Here is a 16,752-nt window from a genome sequence, read left to right on the forward strand (position 1 = left end):
CAGCAACTAAAAATTACTAAACGGCTTGTAATTCTTCCGAAGCAGATCGATAAAATTAAAAGTTAATGGGGATAGCATATATCAATATGTATTACAAGTTCAGAAACCTTTGTCCAAATGAGACATCGGGCCGTCAGACATAGGAAAGGGCTCGCGCGTGGGAGATCAGGGTTCGAACCTCGGTTAAAGCAAATGATTTTTTAAAAATAGAAATTGATACCAACACCAATACAGATGACAGAAATATTAATAATAATAAAATTAATAACAACCATAATAAAAAGTTGAAAAACGATTAAAAATTTAATTTTATTGATTTCCATTCAAATATAATAAAATTTACTAAATATATAATTAAGTTTATTAATGCACTTTATATTTAATTCCATATTTAAATAATAAAAATTGCTATATATAACTGAAAATTAGGTTCTCAATAGTAAAAGTTACACAATTTTACTAGTGTTTTCAGCTAAATCTAGATTACAATTTAAATTTAGTAATTTTAACTTATGTTTTTAAGTAAAAGTTGCTTTATTTTTTTCTTCGTGCATTAATATTTTTGATCATCATACATGTATTTGGAAACGGATTTGTATTGGTTAAGTTAATTACTCTCTAATCATGAATTAGTGAAGATAAGTGAATATTCACTAATTCATGCTTAGAGAATCAGATAAATGAAATTTGATAGCTTTTAAAAAATTAAGAACAACTAAAAACAAATATTTTATAAAAAACAAATAATATATTTTTAATTTTTTTTTATTAAGAAATAACATGAATTACATAATTAGATGTTACACACTGACGCTGATAAATTTTCGTCGCAAGCTTTATTTTAAATTTTTATTTTATTAATAATTTTATATATATATATTTTTTTGTTTGTTTTGTCGCTTTGTAATAATTATTATTAATTAGATAATAACTCTTGACACTTTTCACCAGACTGTATACATACACACACGCAGTTATTAAAAATGTGGTGAGAAATGAGCGAACGAGGTATATCCATAGCAGGGAAAAATAAAATATAAAAAAATATTTCAGCTGACATCACAGATTTAATAATAAAAGTAAAAATAAAATTATAATACTATAGCAAAATAAATAGTATAACAAAGTCTATAATTTCGTAATGGGTCTACCGGCTGGTAAGTAGACAAACCATTGATCCTAAAATGTAAAGTATAATGTACAGATGATGCTTGGATGACGAGTCTGTGGACAGAGGATACGCGAATGAGGACAAACAGCTGCTGTACGACTCGGGATTTACTCGTGTCACTGCACAGTAGTGTTGCAGCATACAGGTACCACTAAATGCACCCCCACATCCCCAAATTTCTTCTACGTCCCGTGGTAATGAAACTGTATTTGCTGCATAATATCTTTAAACAAAAGTTTTTTTTTATTTTTAAATATTTAAAATATTAACTCTAAAAGGAAACACTCTGTGCTATTCATTGTGTGCATACAGTGACATTTTGACCCCAGCGTAAAAAAATTACCAATACTCCAAGAGTTTTTAAAATTTATCATTCCATATTTCTCTAACATATTTTTACCTCTACAAAGAAGACTAAATCAGATTTTTTTGGATTTTCATTAAAAAAAAAAAAAAAAAAAAAAAAAACAAGGGTTTTATTCTAATAGATAAGTGGTGAATTTTTTGAGGAAATAAGCTAAAGATCTCAATAGATAATAGATAACGTAAGTAGATCTATTTCCGGCGGAAAAATTTCAAAAAAATCGATTGAAAATGCTTTGGGATCAAAATGGCAACCGGTGTCATTTAAGGGTCAATTACAAGTTGCTATTCATACAAAATAAGCCAAATTATTTACTATATGACTGTGAATTATAAATTTCCATGTATAATATGAAATATGATCTTTTTATAGACGTCTAGTATGACTATATATCATAATAATCTAATGAAGAAGGCAATATCTGTAAGAGACATAAAGACACTTAATAATAAATAGTATTTAATGAAATTTACCTTACGAAAGCGTTGTCATTAGTCTTAGTAAATCGATCAGCGAGGTCATGAAGACTACGTGCATTTATCTCTTTTAATTCATAATAATCCAGAAGAGAATACTCGACGACCCAGTTGGCACGACCGATTGAATTAGCTTTTGGTAAATCAAGGTAGTACTGAATGTAATCTAAAATCTGATAACCCAACGATTTTAGATTTTAATCTTTAAGACCACTATTTTTTTTTAATCCTATACTTTTTTAATTCTATCCAATAAATTGTTTTTCTTTTACGTCAAAGCGTTTTATCGACTCAATGGAATATTTAACCTTTTATTTTATTTATTATTATTATTATTATTTTTATTTCTCTCTACCCCAGATTTAAAATGTATCGGGCGAATATCTGAGCTGAATGGTGTATAAACGTGTTATTTAATCTATTGCCGGGTTAAATTTATTTTTAGTAACTTCCTGTCACTTAATCGATTATACAATATGTAAATGTCAAATATAAATATTATAACCGACAATGTTATTTTATTTATTTCAAACATTTTCCAATAATGAAAATGTAAGAAATAATTTTAGTTGATTGACATTAAGACACAATTATAAATAGAGTTTCCTAAATATTATTATTTAAAGTAATTGTTTTTTAATAACTCACCTGTCCCGTGCTTGTTTCAAACTTGTACAACCTCAGTCCGGGATTATTTGGTCCGTTCGGTCGACCCGGCGTAATACTTGGTGCCATCATAATCCACGAAATGGGTACTCCTGTATTTATTATACATTACTTTTAACTAATTGTAATTTCATTATTCAGTTTCATGTTCCCTTGTTCACACAAACTAATTATATTTACATTTTTCATTAACTTTTTCAACTCCAATATTATTAAATATTACATTTTAATATCGAGGATTTTATTTTCATATTAATAATTATTTTTTCCGGTATTTTTAGCAATTTAATTAATTATTTTATGACTTAATGTTTAAAAAAAATATGTAATATTTTTAATAATTAATTTACAAAAATTACATTTATTAAACAAGTACTTTAATAATTAAATTCAGAAAATACTTCTTTAATAATTAAACAGTTTAAAAATATGATTAATTTTTTGCATAATTTAAATGTTGAAACAAAATTAAACCTTTTTTAGGTTGTTGTAATAATTAAATAGTTGAGAGAACAAATATTTAATTTTTTTTAATTAATTAAACGCTAAAAACATTTTATCTAAAGTTTTTAATAATTGAATAAATGAATTTATTTCGCATAATTTTTTTTGTTTTTTATTAAATTAGGAGTTTGACTTAAATTGAAGTGGAATAAAAAAAAAGTATTTAGAAAATCCAGAAGTGCACACCTCAAACGCTCATATTATATTTTCATTAATCAATTGATTTTCGTAATAACACGAAATATTATTTAAAGGTACAATATCGACAATTTTTTTGTATTTAATTAAAAAAATTTGCTTTAAATAATAAGTCAAATAAAATAAAAACTAACCTAATTACGTTCAATTTTATGATATGTATTTAATTTAAATGCTTTGCTAGATATAGTCGACAGTTTTTGTCTCAGTTTTAATATTTTTTTCTCTACTATCACGGTACTATTTGTGTCAACATTTGACGGAAAACGACAGTCAGAAATAAAATAAAGAGGTGTGCAAAAAATCCATCTGGGTGCAATACCGGTAGATGACCCACAACAGAATATATATGGCATATCATACTTTTCGACAAAAGTGTGGGGGGGTGTGTCACCGATGTGGCTGCAAATCTTTTGTTTGAAAGTAGATTAGAAAAGGAGATGATCCTGAAAATTTGAGACCAATACGACCAGATCCGGCCGCTGGAGAAATTTTTAAAATATAAAAAAAGTTGATTTCAATCATTTTTTAAAATTTGTATCTCAGTATCCAGGTAACTTAGAGGCTCCGTTCAAACTGTCTGTTAGTTCAAACTTAAAGGATCAACTAGATAAAGCTCTGAAAATAATAGAAAAAAAAAAACAAGTCCTTCCTGTGATTCCTTCGAGGGATATCGTGTTTATGTATACGTACATCCCTATAAACAGACTAATTGACGTTCAACAAAAATTCGGTATTTATATAGAAGTGGGGCTCCACACATTTTTCAAAGTTCCAAATGCTTACACTTTGAATATTTATGATTAAACTTCTTCCATGCGTTCAGTTTTACGGCGGATTAAATTTCCTGTGAGTAATTTTGTTTTAAACACAAGATACCTATCCTATATTATATACTTAAAATTTTTATATAATACCGTAAGATGGACAATAGAGTTTATAGGTCGATCTAAGAGCTGCTATAATTTTGGAGCTCTTGTAATACTTGAAGATTGGCATATTTCTGTTATTTCATCACTTTCACGGTGTACAACAGCTCACCTAAAATTGAGATGCAAGTAGTTTCAACGGTAGCCGCCCTCCTCTACTAGTATAGTGTTGAGCAAAGCCCGCGACATGGTTTTGACTCGGTTCGTACTAGTATTAGGCGCAGTCTAAAGGCAAGAGTACGTTAGCATAGCCTTGCTAATGAGTCCGTTAACGTACTCAGGACGAAACTACTACCTATTATGGCACATAGACGTATAACTTAAGTTTTGGTGGTTGACTTAAGAGTCAATACATAGAATAATAAGGAAATTATGTTAAATAGTGCAGTGTGACACGGAACTATAAAATTTTAAAGAAAACCTAGAAATTGAGCATAATTTATATAAATTTATAGATTGTTGATGCTTATATAACACCTAATTATGCAAATATATCATAAATCCACCGACAAATACTTGCTGTTGAAATTGGTTTCAAAGCAAGATGTCTAAAATTGGATTTTTCGTCATCAAAAAGGTTAGCAGCCGCACTTCTCTATAAATATCAAAAATTCTTTTAGATCAACTTTTTTTCTATAATGTACTCAACGAGAAGACTTTAAATTATATTGCAATTGTTTATTAGAATGTCTTCTTGACAATAGTGCATTTTTTTCTTATCCAAGTGCTATCTAAAATTAGTGACGATGACTTAAATGGAGAAAAACCTGGCTTTTAAGTTTAACGACAGTAGAGTACTACCTCTTCGCTTCGCGTTCGAAGTGTGCAATAATTATAAAATCTCTTATAGTTTTTCTCTGCGTGCCCGATTACGAATTAACACCCTTTCGGGGCGAAATCTGTAGCCTGATTGTCGAGTACCCGACCGAGAGCCGGAACAAAAAGTTACCTGTTCAAACACCCGAGCAACTTACACATATCTAGCCGAATCAAAAAGCATTATATTCTGGTCAGATATTCGGTTGGGTATCCGCGATTGGAGTATAGTTGAATATTCGGATGCCCGAATTCAGTTTACACTAGACATATTTTTGTAAAAAAATAATAAAAGTACCTGAATCACTGTAGATTGTCCGAAATGTATCAGAATGCCAATGTCCAAAAAATTGTCCTGCAATAATATCCGCATACTGCCTTACAATTTGCAAGTAACGTCTGTTGTGTTGTTCTTTTAGTGGCCTGGCGCCACTGTCTCTCTCGTCTACCCCAGGCGGCGTATGTCCGACAACGTATACCTGTTCACACATAAGTAAACATCCATTATACATATTATTACGTACAAGGTATTATGTATTAGATATTACGTGGATATGCATATACATTACATCACATTACATAACAGTGTGTACTGCATATATGATATGATATGATACGTAAGTCGAGTAAGACAAGGGTGGATGTCTGCCAGTAGGTGGCTTGAGGAATGGGTACAGAAATTTACAATTATTTACGTCGTAGTACTAGCGTTTCCACTCGACTCTCACTTACGCCCATGCTGAAGTTTCCTACGATGATCAATTTTCATTACACACGCGTAATTTGTTCTAGAAGTATAGCAGAGTGCCAAGAAGATCACGCAGCAAAGTGCAGATAGTCGAATGGATGGATGTATGCTACTCGAGAATTAGAGATTTCTACTCTCGTTATATGGACCAGATTTTCAAAAGTTTAAATTATAGAAATTGAGATCTAGTTTCATCTCTTTAGCTATACAATTTATGTACTACATCCTGAGCTTGTATATATATGTATATATATTGTTGATAAACCCTCTGTTGTTATTACACGTTCTTAGGTTATCTACGTATATATAGCAACAGCAATCCTGTTGGAAACATTTTACCCGATCCCAAGTTTAAGGATTGCAGGGATTCCAATTCCGTTATTATATCACGATAACTTTGTTTTACGTTCAGGAAATATCGATAGTAAATTATAAACAAATAATGTATTATATATTATAGATCAGATACACAATTTCTGTTAGATATTTGATAATCACTACAAAACTGGCGCTCAACAACGGCTTCTCAGTTAATTAACTTTGAAAATAATTTTTGATCAGTCAGAATCCTCAAAAGTGTATTCGATTCTTTATGAAATAGTCTTATAATATCGCGTTGCAGGTGCCATAAGGGCGTATACAAAATTTTCTTTTTGCTCCACACTATGTATTTTTTATCTAAAAGTATTAACTCTCTAATTTTCCTCATTATGCGTTTTTTTATACGCCCTCTTGATTCCTGGGATCGGTGCCAGGAACCGTAAGGCCGTATAAAAAATTTTTACTCTCAAATCGTTAAGCTCAAGATCTAGAATAAAAACATAAATTGGGAAAAAAAAAATGTTGCAATTTCAAGTTTTTTTCAAAATTCAAAAAAGTTTTTTTTCCAGTATATGCTATCATTTTGCACTAGAATGACTTCAAATATAATGTAAAATAATAATCAGAAGGTCGAATGAAAAAAATGTAATCGGTTGACACAGAGAGGTGGTGTCCACCACACGTTAGAGCGACTTTCCAGACACATGTTACTTTAAAGCTTCTTGGACTGAAAAAAAAGCTGGAAATTTTTGTTTGTAAATTTCCAAAAAACTCAAAATCAAAGTACGTTTTTGTTTTTTAATTATTAACTTTTAATTCTATTTAATTATCAAAGCTGAAAAAAATATATTTTATTACGAAAATAATGATTAATTATAAAATAAAATTTTTCACCCCATTGGACGCCGTTTCAAATGTTTTACTTTTCACTAAAAGATAGCATAGAAAATTTTGCCAACTAAATGTTTTTATGGACTGTATTTATTTACAATTACGAGTAAAAGAAAAATGTATTAGTATCAATTGAAAATTTCAGTATCGAATTCTGCAGTCGAATGGCAATAAAATCACCAACAACTAAAAAAAAAAAAATTTATAAAAAAAAAAGATAAAAGAATACTGTTTGATTGAACGATACAAAGAGACAGACAATTTCGAACGAATTAACAATAGAAACGCTGATTGATCACTTTTCACTTCACATCAACGCGTAACTCTCTCTCTCTCTCTCTCCCTCTTGAATTCTCTCTATCTCTTTTCCCCTGGATATCTGTAATTTATCGCTGTATTTTACTCAACAAACCCATGATAATTGCGTTTGCTGACAACATTTAAACGAACAATTGAACGCTACAGGAATCGAAATTAAAAATATAAAAAGAAGGTGGGAATGTATTGAAAGACGATGGTGATTAATGAGGGTAGTTAAAGATATTTCAAGCAGATAACAACCCACTTATCATTTCGAGGGTTGAGAGAGAGTTTAGGGGTATGAGTGTGGGGTGTGGAGTAAAAGAGAAGGAGGCATTTTAGTATAACGGTGAAAGATGGTCTTTTCGAACAAGACGAATGGGCACTTCGCCACTGGCAAGTAGAAATAAGAACCACCTCCCGCCTCGCCCTACTCGTGTCCCGAATTAAACCGGATTACTGTGGCGCCTATGTTCAACTGTCACGCGCGCTCCACTGAATATTCCTCATGCCTTTATATCTAACCCCAAATATCCACCACGAGCTACCCCTTTATATTCATTTTGTCAATGCGCCAAAATTATTCCCAACTGCTCCACTGCCTCCAGCTCTTAACCCTTTTTTATTATTTTTCATTCCGTTAATAAAATTCCTTTTTAATTATTTTTCTTGGTTCTACACTAAATTATTATTTTTTTTTTCTTACCAAATTATTTTGAATTACGTTTGTGAATTTTATTTTTATTTAATCAAGCGTTAATTAAATTTCTTTTAATGATTTTGATTAATATTTCGGCTAAACCATTTAATTTATTAAAAAAAAAAACTTACAGTATCTTTTTTTTCCCTTGCAGTTCGTAAAACAGATTCAAACCACCGCCATTGATTGTGTGGATCACTTGAATTCTTTGTTGTTGAACCAGCACTAGTCCGTTGTTGCTGGTGATGCTGCTGATGGTGTTGATGCTGGTGATACTGGTGAGTGTGAAATCGACTGTCAATATTATCCATGTCTAACCAAAGATTTGTATTCAGCAGTATTATTCGGTACTTTTTCGACTTTTGTTCGACCATATAGTACCCAGCTAAAATAAATATGTTTTATTTGTTATTTTATATATCATCCTATCCCAGCTTTATTATCATTTACATTCAAAACTTTTTTTATGATGTATAATTTTATTTAAGGGGTTTTTTTTTATTTTATTTTAAGAGAAAAGTTTACTAAGTAGAATGAGATTTCGTAAAACAAATCCTAAAGTATGTACCGTTAGTCCTCATTTTCAGTTACTTAAATACATCCTACTATGATCGTATTTCCTGAAAAAGTAAACTTTCCTTCTCAGTTTCCCAACCAGCCAACGTTAAAACTTGTAAATTTATGCATCACAAATTGACTTCTTAATTTTACTTTTTTTTTTTTCTTCCCTCTATTTTTTTTCTCAACCTAAATTAGTTGACGTAATCAAGTCACAAAAAAGACTTAAATTTTCTCAATAAAAAATTACATCCCCAGCCTTTAAATTATATTGTACTTTGTAACTTGGGTCAAAGTTATCGTATTGACCTATTATAAAATAATTAATTAAATTAAACACTCGAAGCTTGAAAACAAATATCTTTGAACTTCAATACGAGCATTTGTCACCGTGATATCAAGTGTCGAAAAGAAACGAAATTCGGTGAGTGGGTTTTTAATAAAAAATGATTTAAGAAGTTAAAAGTTTATCAGAAAATAAAATAAAAGTTTTTGATAAAGGTCCGTCCGAGTGACAGTGCTGAGTAAAGAATAAAGAAGATATATATATATAATAGTAACTAACATTTTTCAAATGTTTGAAGTGCTTCGCTTGGTAGCCAATGTTTCCACAAAATAGCGGTTTGGCTAAAATTCAAGCCCACATCCTCGTGTCCCAGCGCCGGGAATACGAATTGGCTGGTGAACGTATGGGATAATAAATCCGTGAGATTCTTTAAAGATTGCAATCGTAATTCCTCACTCATTTCTGCGGCATGGGTCAATGCATCACTGCAACAATATTTTAAACATTTTTTTTTTTTCATGTTTTTCATCTATTGACCAGAATAAAAAAAAATTTTATCGTTAACTGAGAATTTGTTTGCAGATAAAAAGTGTGCTTTTAAACAATGTTGGGATTGTTTAAATATTTATAAAGTTGTAATTTTTAACTATCAACTGTTCAACACAGAGTAATTTGAATTTATATGAGGGAGCTGGTTTTATTTAGTGAGAGTTGCAGAATACCATTCATTGTATTCAACAAACTTTGAAACCTGCTACTGTTGTACGCAACTTCAACTCAAACTATATATTTTATTATACATTTTACCGTGCACCTATTTATTGTTGTACTGTAATTTTCACAATCGTATAAATTTTTTAATCATAGTTGAGATTAATTTTTTACAACTTTTGTATTTTTCGTTATTACATTTTACTTAATTATCTAAATCGTTTTAATAATTACTTTTATAATAAAATATTTATGAAATTTTTTTTTTTTTATGATGAAAAAAATGAAATGACGTAAAGAATTGAGAAAGAAAAATAAGTAAGAAATTTCGAGTGCGGTCACATGTTTCGATATAAAAGTACTTTTGAGTATCACAAATAGAAGGATAAAAAATATAAAAAAGTATTGGAAGAGCATACCCTGTCCACAAAACAAACTCGATTCCTTCGTCCTGCTTTGATTTCATAGCCTGTACCGCAGACTCGATCAGTGCCCATGGTGAATCGCAGCTGTAGTTTCCAAACACTCCGGCCACTCTTCTATCTGGTCTTATGTGTCCAGTATCTATATTGCTGGATCGTGTATTCCAGCATGCTGTTAAAAAAAATAAATAAAATAAAATAAAAATAAACAAGAATAAGAGATAATAAAAGTTGTTGGATCTCTTGCAGCGAATCCATCTAAAACTTTTCAATTAATTAATTAAAACTACCAAGACACAAGTACCAGTACCAGCTGAATGAACAAGATTGAGGAGATGAAGATGAAGAAGAAGAAGAAGAAATAGGAGAAGAAGGAAAAACAGAAAAAAAGATGAACGAGTTGAAGAAGAGATACAAGTGCATTTTGACCTTAATAGGTTTCAAATTTAGTTACTTTCGTTCCAATTTCAATCTTTTAAATTTTATTTCTTTCTTTCCCCAACTTTCGAGACTCTTGTAATGTGTACTTAAATGAACAAAAAAATGATCGAGCTTGCAAGTGAGGAGAAGTAAAGAGAAGGAAAAAAAAGTATTGGGAGGTGGATAAAGAAGTTGAAGTGGACCAGCATTGTGGATACTTGAAGGAGAAATGAAATGAGAGCAAAAAGCGTCACTTACTCAATGAGTAAACACGCCGAGACTACTTTAGTCAGTAGGGTAGTTTGGATAAGTAAGCGTTGAAAGCTCTGATGAGAGAGGAGTAGGGCCAAGTACCCAGCTCTATTAATAGCCAAAACTTTTCATCAAAACTACTTTATTATTATTATTATTATTATCATACTATATAACAAGTGTTGAAGAAGAAAGTGTATATGTATATGCTGATATATTAAGATAAATGTCTTTTTGAAACTCACTGCTTCCTCCTCCAGTTCCAGATGAAGAGTATTTTGGATCGTAATGGATGTCTGTTATATGCCAAAAATATCCTGTTGGAAAAATAAAATATATACTGTAGATAAATCATAATTTGAAATAACTATGACATAAATTTAATTGAGTGAGAGAGTCTTGATAAAAATTTTTTAATAAAAATATTTCTCATACCTATTTTACCTTGGACCATAAATGAACATAAAAGCATCAAATAAATACGTATCATCATCTCGAGTTGGTCCTAAAAAATAAAATTTGATTAAAAAATTTTCGTTCTATTGAAATGAATCCTATTGAAAAAAATTAATACTCTCATTCATTTTTATAATAAAAACCCTTGGCGTATGGAATTCACAAGCTATTGTTAGATCGATCAATAAATAAATATTCAAAAATTCATATAAAAATATAAATACAAATAGGGTTATTAAATCAGGAGCGTGAGGATTCAATTGAGCCTCAATATTATTACGATAGTTTAGACCAACAAACCAAATAATGTATTGGTTTATGTGTATTTGGTTGGTTCTACCTCTACCTCTACCTCTACCTTTACCTCTACCTCTACCTCTAGCTCTAGCTTGCCATTGCCTATTTTACTGATACATTATAACCAACTATTGAGCATGTATGATGCGGGTATTTTCCCAAACCAGGACCAAAACCCTTGTGTCTGTACATTAACGCCAACGCACCTGCTATTTCCGTATAAATATATGTTGCCAAGTTGTTGGAAACTATCCGTTATCAAGGACCACTAACGATATTGGCTTATACACTTGCCTCCATCGCAATGCCCTACTAAAGGATTCACACAAAATAATGTACAGCATTTGGACCGCAACTACCCATAGCCAAAACTAAATTTTATCATTTTATTATTATTATTATTATCATCTTTTTTGTTTCTTTTTTTTCTTTGACTATAAAGTTTAAAGCTCGAAATAGGGTGGCAATGCTGACTAGTTTCAAGTAACATTACTGTGTGAAATTTGTTTAATCGAGTTTCTAACACTCGAACTTGGATTAACATTAATTCCACCTGGATTCATTGAGTTTGCGTAAAATTTAACCCAACACTCCTTACGTATTATCCATTCGGATGAGTTATATATAGACACACTTACACATATGCACATACATAGGAGTGTATTATATAATCATGCAAAATGTTGTACACACATTATCAAAACTTTTAAATCTATATATTAACATGCATATAACTTTATAATTATGTTTGCCTTTTTTTTAAACCACTAATAAATTATTTTGCGGTGTGTGAATCTTGAAATGTCTAGAAAGTTATTTAGAGTCTTGATAGTTACATTCGTGTTCGAAAGGTCAATGCGGTGTTTTAAGAGCGCGAGAGAGAGGTAACGATGCTGGGCAGGGATCGTAAACGTAAAACGACCGTAGAAAAACGTATGGGCTAAAGAGAAAAATGAAATTACTACGAGTTGCCAAGAAATATCTATATATAAGAAGGAAAGCTGAAATTCGATTCGATATAAAATTCTATCATTTTTTCCTTTTTTTATTTTTTCTTATTACGAGCACCATAAATATTCGATAAAGTAAATTTAACAATTTTTATTATTATTTTTCTGTTACGGAAAATAATCGGATAACAAGTATATCAAATGGACGTTACATAAATAATTGAAAAAATAAAATTCAATGTCTGTTATAAATTATGCGAGATAATGTATTGTTAAATCAAGGGGAATAAGGTTTATATTAGAATTTATTTTCCTTTTACTCGTATATGGAACTCAACTAAACTCGGTTATGATGATATTTATGAATTAATTATATGGAACCGTCATTTAAAACCTTTCAGATTTGGGGACGCTTTTAGTTAAATGTTTAAATTTAAATTTATTTCAAGTGGTAAAATTTTTTTTTCCATAAAAATACTTAATAGAATACTTAAAAGTTTTTAAAACCTTATTTCTTTATGATGATTCGATCATGAGTTATCGATTGTCAATCAGAAGCCCGAGTTAAGCTTTGACGCTCATAACTCGAGTAATAATCGCTTAGAGCTCGATAACTTTCATAATTCTATGAGAGAAACTAGATTTAATAGATTATGATATTTAAATTAATAAAAAAAATTTTCTTCGTCTATTGAAAAAATATTTTACGTAAAAACTTTAAGCAGTGATTTTTCATAAAGTTTATTCTAGTAGTACATACTGTCAAATATCACTAAGGATAACATGGCCAAATATAAACAGACATTAATATCCTGTCAATCTAAAAGTATATAACTTTATCTGGACACAATATATATACATGTATAAAAATATGAAATCTGATATAAACTTTAACTCAGTAGCAGTATACGTTGAATATTTTTGTGGTTATATAGTGAAACAACAGCAATCAAAGTTAGCTCAAGTATCAACTTCAAGACACAAGGATATAAGATATAGGATACATATATATGTATGTGTGTGTATAGCATTGTGGAATGTATCCGGCGTTATGTTGGGACCGGAAGTCATCAAAAACTTGTGAGTTTCACTCACTACTCGAGTAGTTTACACTCCTTTACTGGTTCGTGTATGGTCCGAATAACAATTTTTAAGTGTCAGGAAAAATCAATAGAAGATCGTGAAACCCATGAACCAGAGTTTCGTGACTTAAATTCAAGCTGGATATAAACTTAAATTTATCATTGTCAGCATATTTTTTATTTTTTTTTTTTTGACTTTTCATCAGTTTATTTATAAACGAGTCTCTGGACTTGTAAAGTTTTGAGACCCTAAGGAGATTGCCAATGACTAGTTCAATTAATTTGATTTTAAAAGTATGAAGAAACAACAACTAAACAACAACCGGCTAACTCCACTGAACCAACCAACCAACAACAACAATTAAGTGATTTAGCTAGTTTCGACCACAATCAACTAGCAACAGGACGGATCCATTAGTTCTGGCTATACAACTTTGTCCTCTTTCCACATAATCTAATGCCTTTACGTTTTCTATTGGCTATTGATTGCTCTTTTTATTACCCCTATCATTATATTTTTTTATTGTCCTATCAAATTTTTATTACCATTTTAATGACTTTCCTATTACTTTTTTATAGCTCTCATTAATGCTTGTTAATTATTATAAGATCGATAAAATAAATATTTCGTTTGTTAACAAAGTTAATTAATTTAATATTCATTTAAATTTCATAATTAGTTGGTTCGAATTTTCAATAATTTATTTTGAAATAAATATAACCGAAAATTAATGTCACTATATATTTATTCGGTATTTTTATTTTAATAATTACTAGAATTGCAATTATTAAATTTTAATTAAATATTCTATCAATCGATACCCCAAGGGTTTAAAATAAAAACTACATAGTCAAAATAATTATAAACAATAATTAAAGATAAAATACTTGTCTGTAATTTTTAGTTATAATTGTTACTTATACTATTACTAAATTTTTACTTCAGTTCATACTATAGAGATTATTGAAATAACATTGAAAAATAAATAAAAGACTGAAAAATAGCTGAGTGAAAATTCTATTTGAATTTTTTAAGCTGAATGCGCAAGTTGTAATTATTCAATCTCAATAAATTTTTTTACCAATCGATAGAGTTAGAAAAAATATTTTATATTTGCATTTTAATGCGCGTCCCCATTACTTTTTTATAGCCTCCACTAATGTATGTTAATTACGCGTCGATAAAGTCGATAACTATTTGGAAGAAAAAAAATGAGTTCATTAACAATTTAATGTTAATTGAAATTAATAAATTATTACGATTTCTTAAAATAAAATATATCAAATAGGTTCTTTCAAGTGCCACAGTAATTAAGGTTTTGTTTTTTAGCTCATAATACTTTTTTAGTTTATTTTTTTTTTCTGGAAACAAATTATAAACAAAATTTTTTTTACATTAAAATTACCGTGACAATGATAAATTGCGAAACGTTAAATCAGGAAGCAACAAGTATGGTAAAATTTAATAAAAAAAACTTGCGTGCAGTATTTTTTTAAAAATAATTTACCGTGTAATTAATTAAAAAATTTTTGAAAAATCCATTAGCCTAGTGGATGTTGGAAAAAAAAAATGTGGATAAAACAAAGGAAACCATCACAACAAAATTATCACATTTAAAAAAATATATAAAACAAATATCACATAAATAATCACTTTGTTTTTATTTTTTTTTTACTTTTTTTATTCTTTCCGTACCACTTTATCCTTCCTTGGACTCCCCGAGATGAAAGATTATAGCTGCACCTTTTTTAGCACCCTATTATGCATTTCTTCTGTCTCCAACTTGTTTTATTATTATACTCTATATTATTTTTACTATTATTATTATTATAATTTTTTTTTTTATCCAAATAATCCTCTTTCAAGTCTCCGTAGCAACTTCACCCCACGGTTTATTAAAAAAAGCTTCATACAAAAGGACTAATTTTTTTTTTTTAATTTATTCACAGATACAAAAATAACAATCATTATTATTATTGTTAAAATTTATATTTTTTTTATTCTCAAAATCGCATCAATAGTGAAAATAAAAAATATAAAATATTGAGGTATAGAAATGTCACCAGACGTACTCGATCACTGTCAACACGTGTGTCAGAGCTTAGGTGTTGGTGTTACGGTCTACACGAGTCGACTACTGGATCTCACGGTTTACTCTGAAAGCACCTCGACTAGCCTGAGGGTGGTTCCCTCCGTGCGACTGCGCTATTACCCGTCGTCACAACCCCTTTTACTCATTCTTCTTGTTACTCTCTCTTTTCTTCTGCTTCAATATATCATGGTATCGTCTTTATGTTGCTTCACTACTTTTTTTTTCATCTCTTTTCAACCACAAATCAAGAATGATATCTATTTTTTAATTTTTTTTTATTTTTTTTTTTTTTTTTTTTTGCCACCTTCACAATCCAACTTTCTTTCCACTATCGTGTTTAGAAATTTTTCTAATACTTAAAAATACATTTCTTACATCTATTTTTAACTTTCACATACAGCTTACTTTTTTTATTCCCCTTATTACTCAGGATGTAATTGTTCAATTTTAATCAACCTTTTTTTGAATTAACAGACAAAAAAATAAAAAAAAAGACTGTATAGCCAAAATCGTGACCTGAATCTAAAAGCAGGTAAAATGGTCACCATAAAGAAATTGTATCTGCCCAAATAAAAAAATAAAAATAAATATAAAAAAAAAAAAGTCTTACACTCAAGTGTTGATTTAAAAGTCTTAAAAGTTATTCTTTTGTTCTTATTTAAAAGGTATAAAGAAAGATCAGAGTTAAAGACCATAATAAAGATTGAAGACGAGATATATATAAAATGGCACGTAGGGATTTTTTGGTACGAACGAACGTTTAAAGAGACAGTGAAAACGTGAGCAAGTGAGGTGAGCGAATAAGAAAAGAAAGCCACGGCTCGGATTCAATAAAAACCATTCGAGTTGAATTGGTTGAGTCTGAGTGTACATATGGACCAGTAACATTGACTCATCTGTACCTATTTCTTGTTATTTTCTTTAACTGTGTTGAATCCTATGTGAAATCCGTTTTCTATACTCTTTTCTGTACTGTTCTGTGTACAATACACACCAGTGTATATTTATTTATATAGATATATATACGTTAGCTACTGCTGCAGCTGAACGTTCTCACGATAAAAATAAATACATTTGTTCATACGGTACCGTGAAGCTGCGGAACAATTCTATTTCACTCACCCTGCAACTGCGACTGCTA

At 29.8% G+C, this 16,752-nt stretch overlaps 1 protein-coding gene across 4 annotated transcripts; it reads right to left on the reverse strand.

Annotated features, from left to right (window-relative positions):
- Window positions 1-761: 761 nt before the first annotated feature.
- Window positions 762-16,752, reverse strand: LOC130670318 (acid sphingomyelinase-like phosphodiesterase 3b). 4 transcript variants are annotated; one of them, XM_057473702.1, is made up of 10 exons: window positions 16,734-16,752; window positions 11,169-11,238; window positions 10,979-11,050; window positions 10,059-10,233; window positions 9,208-9,413; window positions 8,216-8,469; window positions 5,423-5,603; window positions 2,660-2,769; window positions 2,009-2,184; window positions 762-1,394 (listed from the first exon to the last, which is right to left on the reverse strand). In XM_057473702.1, the coding sequence occupies exons 2-10, from the start codon at window positions 11,224-11,226 to the stop codon at window positions 1,148-1,150; spliced, it is 1,479 nt and encodes a 492-aa protein (XP_057329685.1). In that variant the 5' UTR covers window positions 11,227-11,238; window positions 16,734-16,752; the 3' UTR covers window positions 762-1,147. The 4 variants fall into 4 exon arrangements, with proteins under 4 accessions (XP_057329685.1, XP_057329659.1, XP_057329668.1 ...); XM_057473676.1 differs by lacking the exon at window positions 16,734-16,752 and adding an exon at window positions 15,215-15,669; XM_057473685.1 differs by lacking the exon at window positions 16,734-16,752 and adding an exon at window positions 15,195-15,669.

This window comes from Microplitis mediator, chromosome 1 (assembly GCF_029852145.1).
Source record: "Microplitis mediator isolate UGA2020A chromosome 1, iyMicMedi2.1, whole genome shotgun sequence".
Classification (NCBI taxonomy): domain Eukaryota; kingdom Metazoa; phylum Arthropoda; class Insecta; order Hymenoptera; family Braconidae; genus Microplitis; species Microplitis mediator.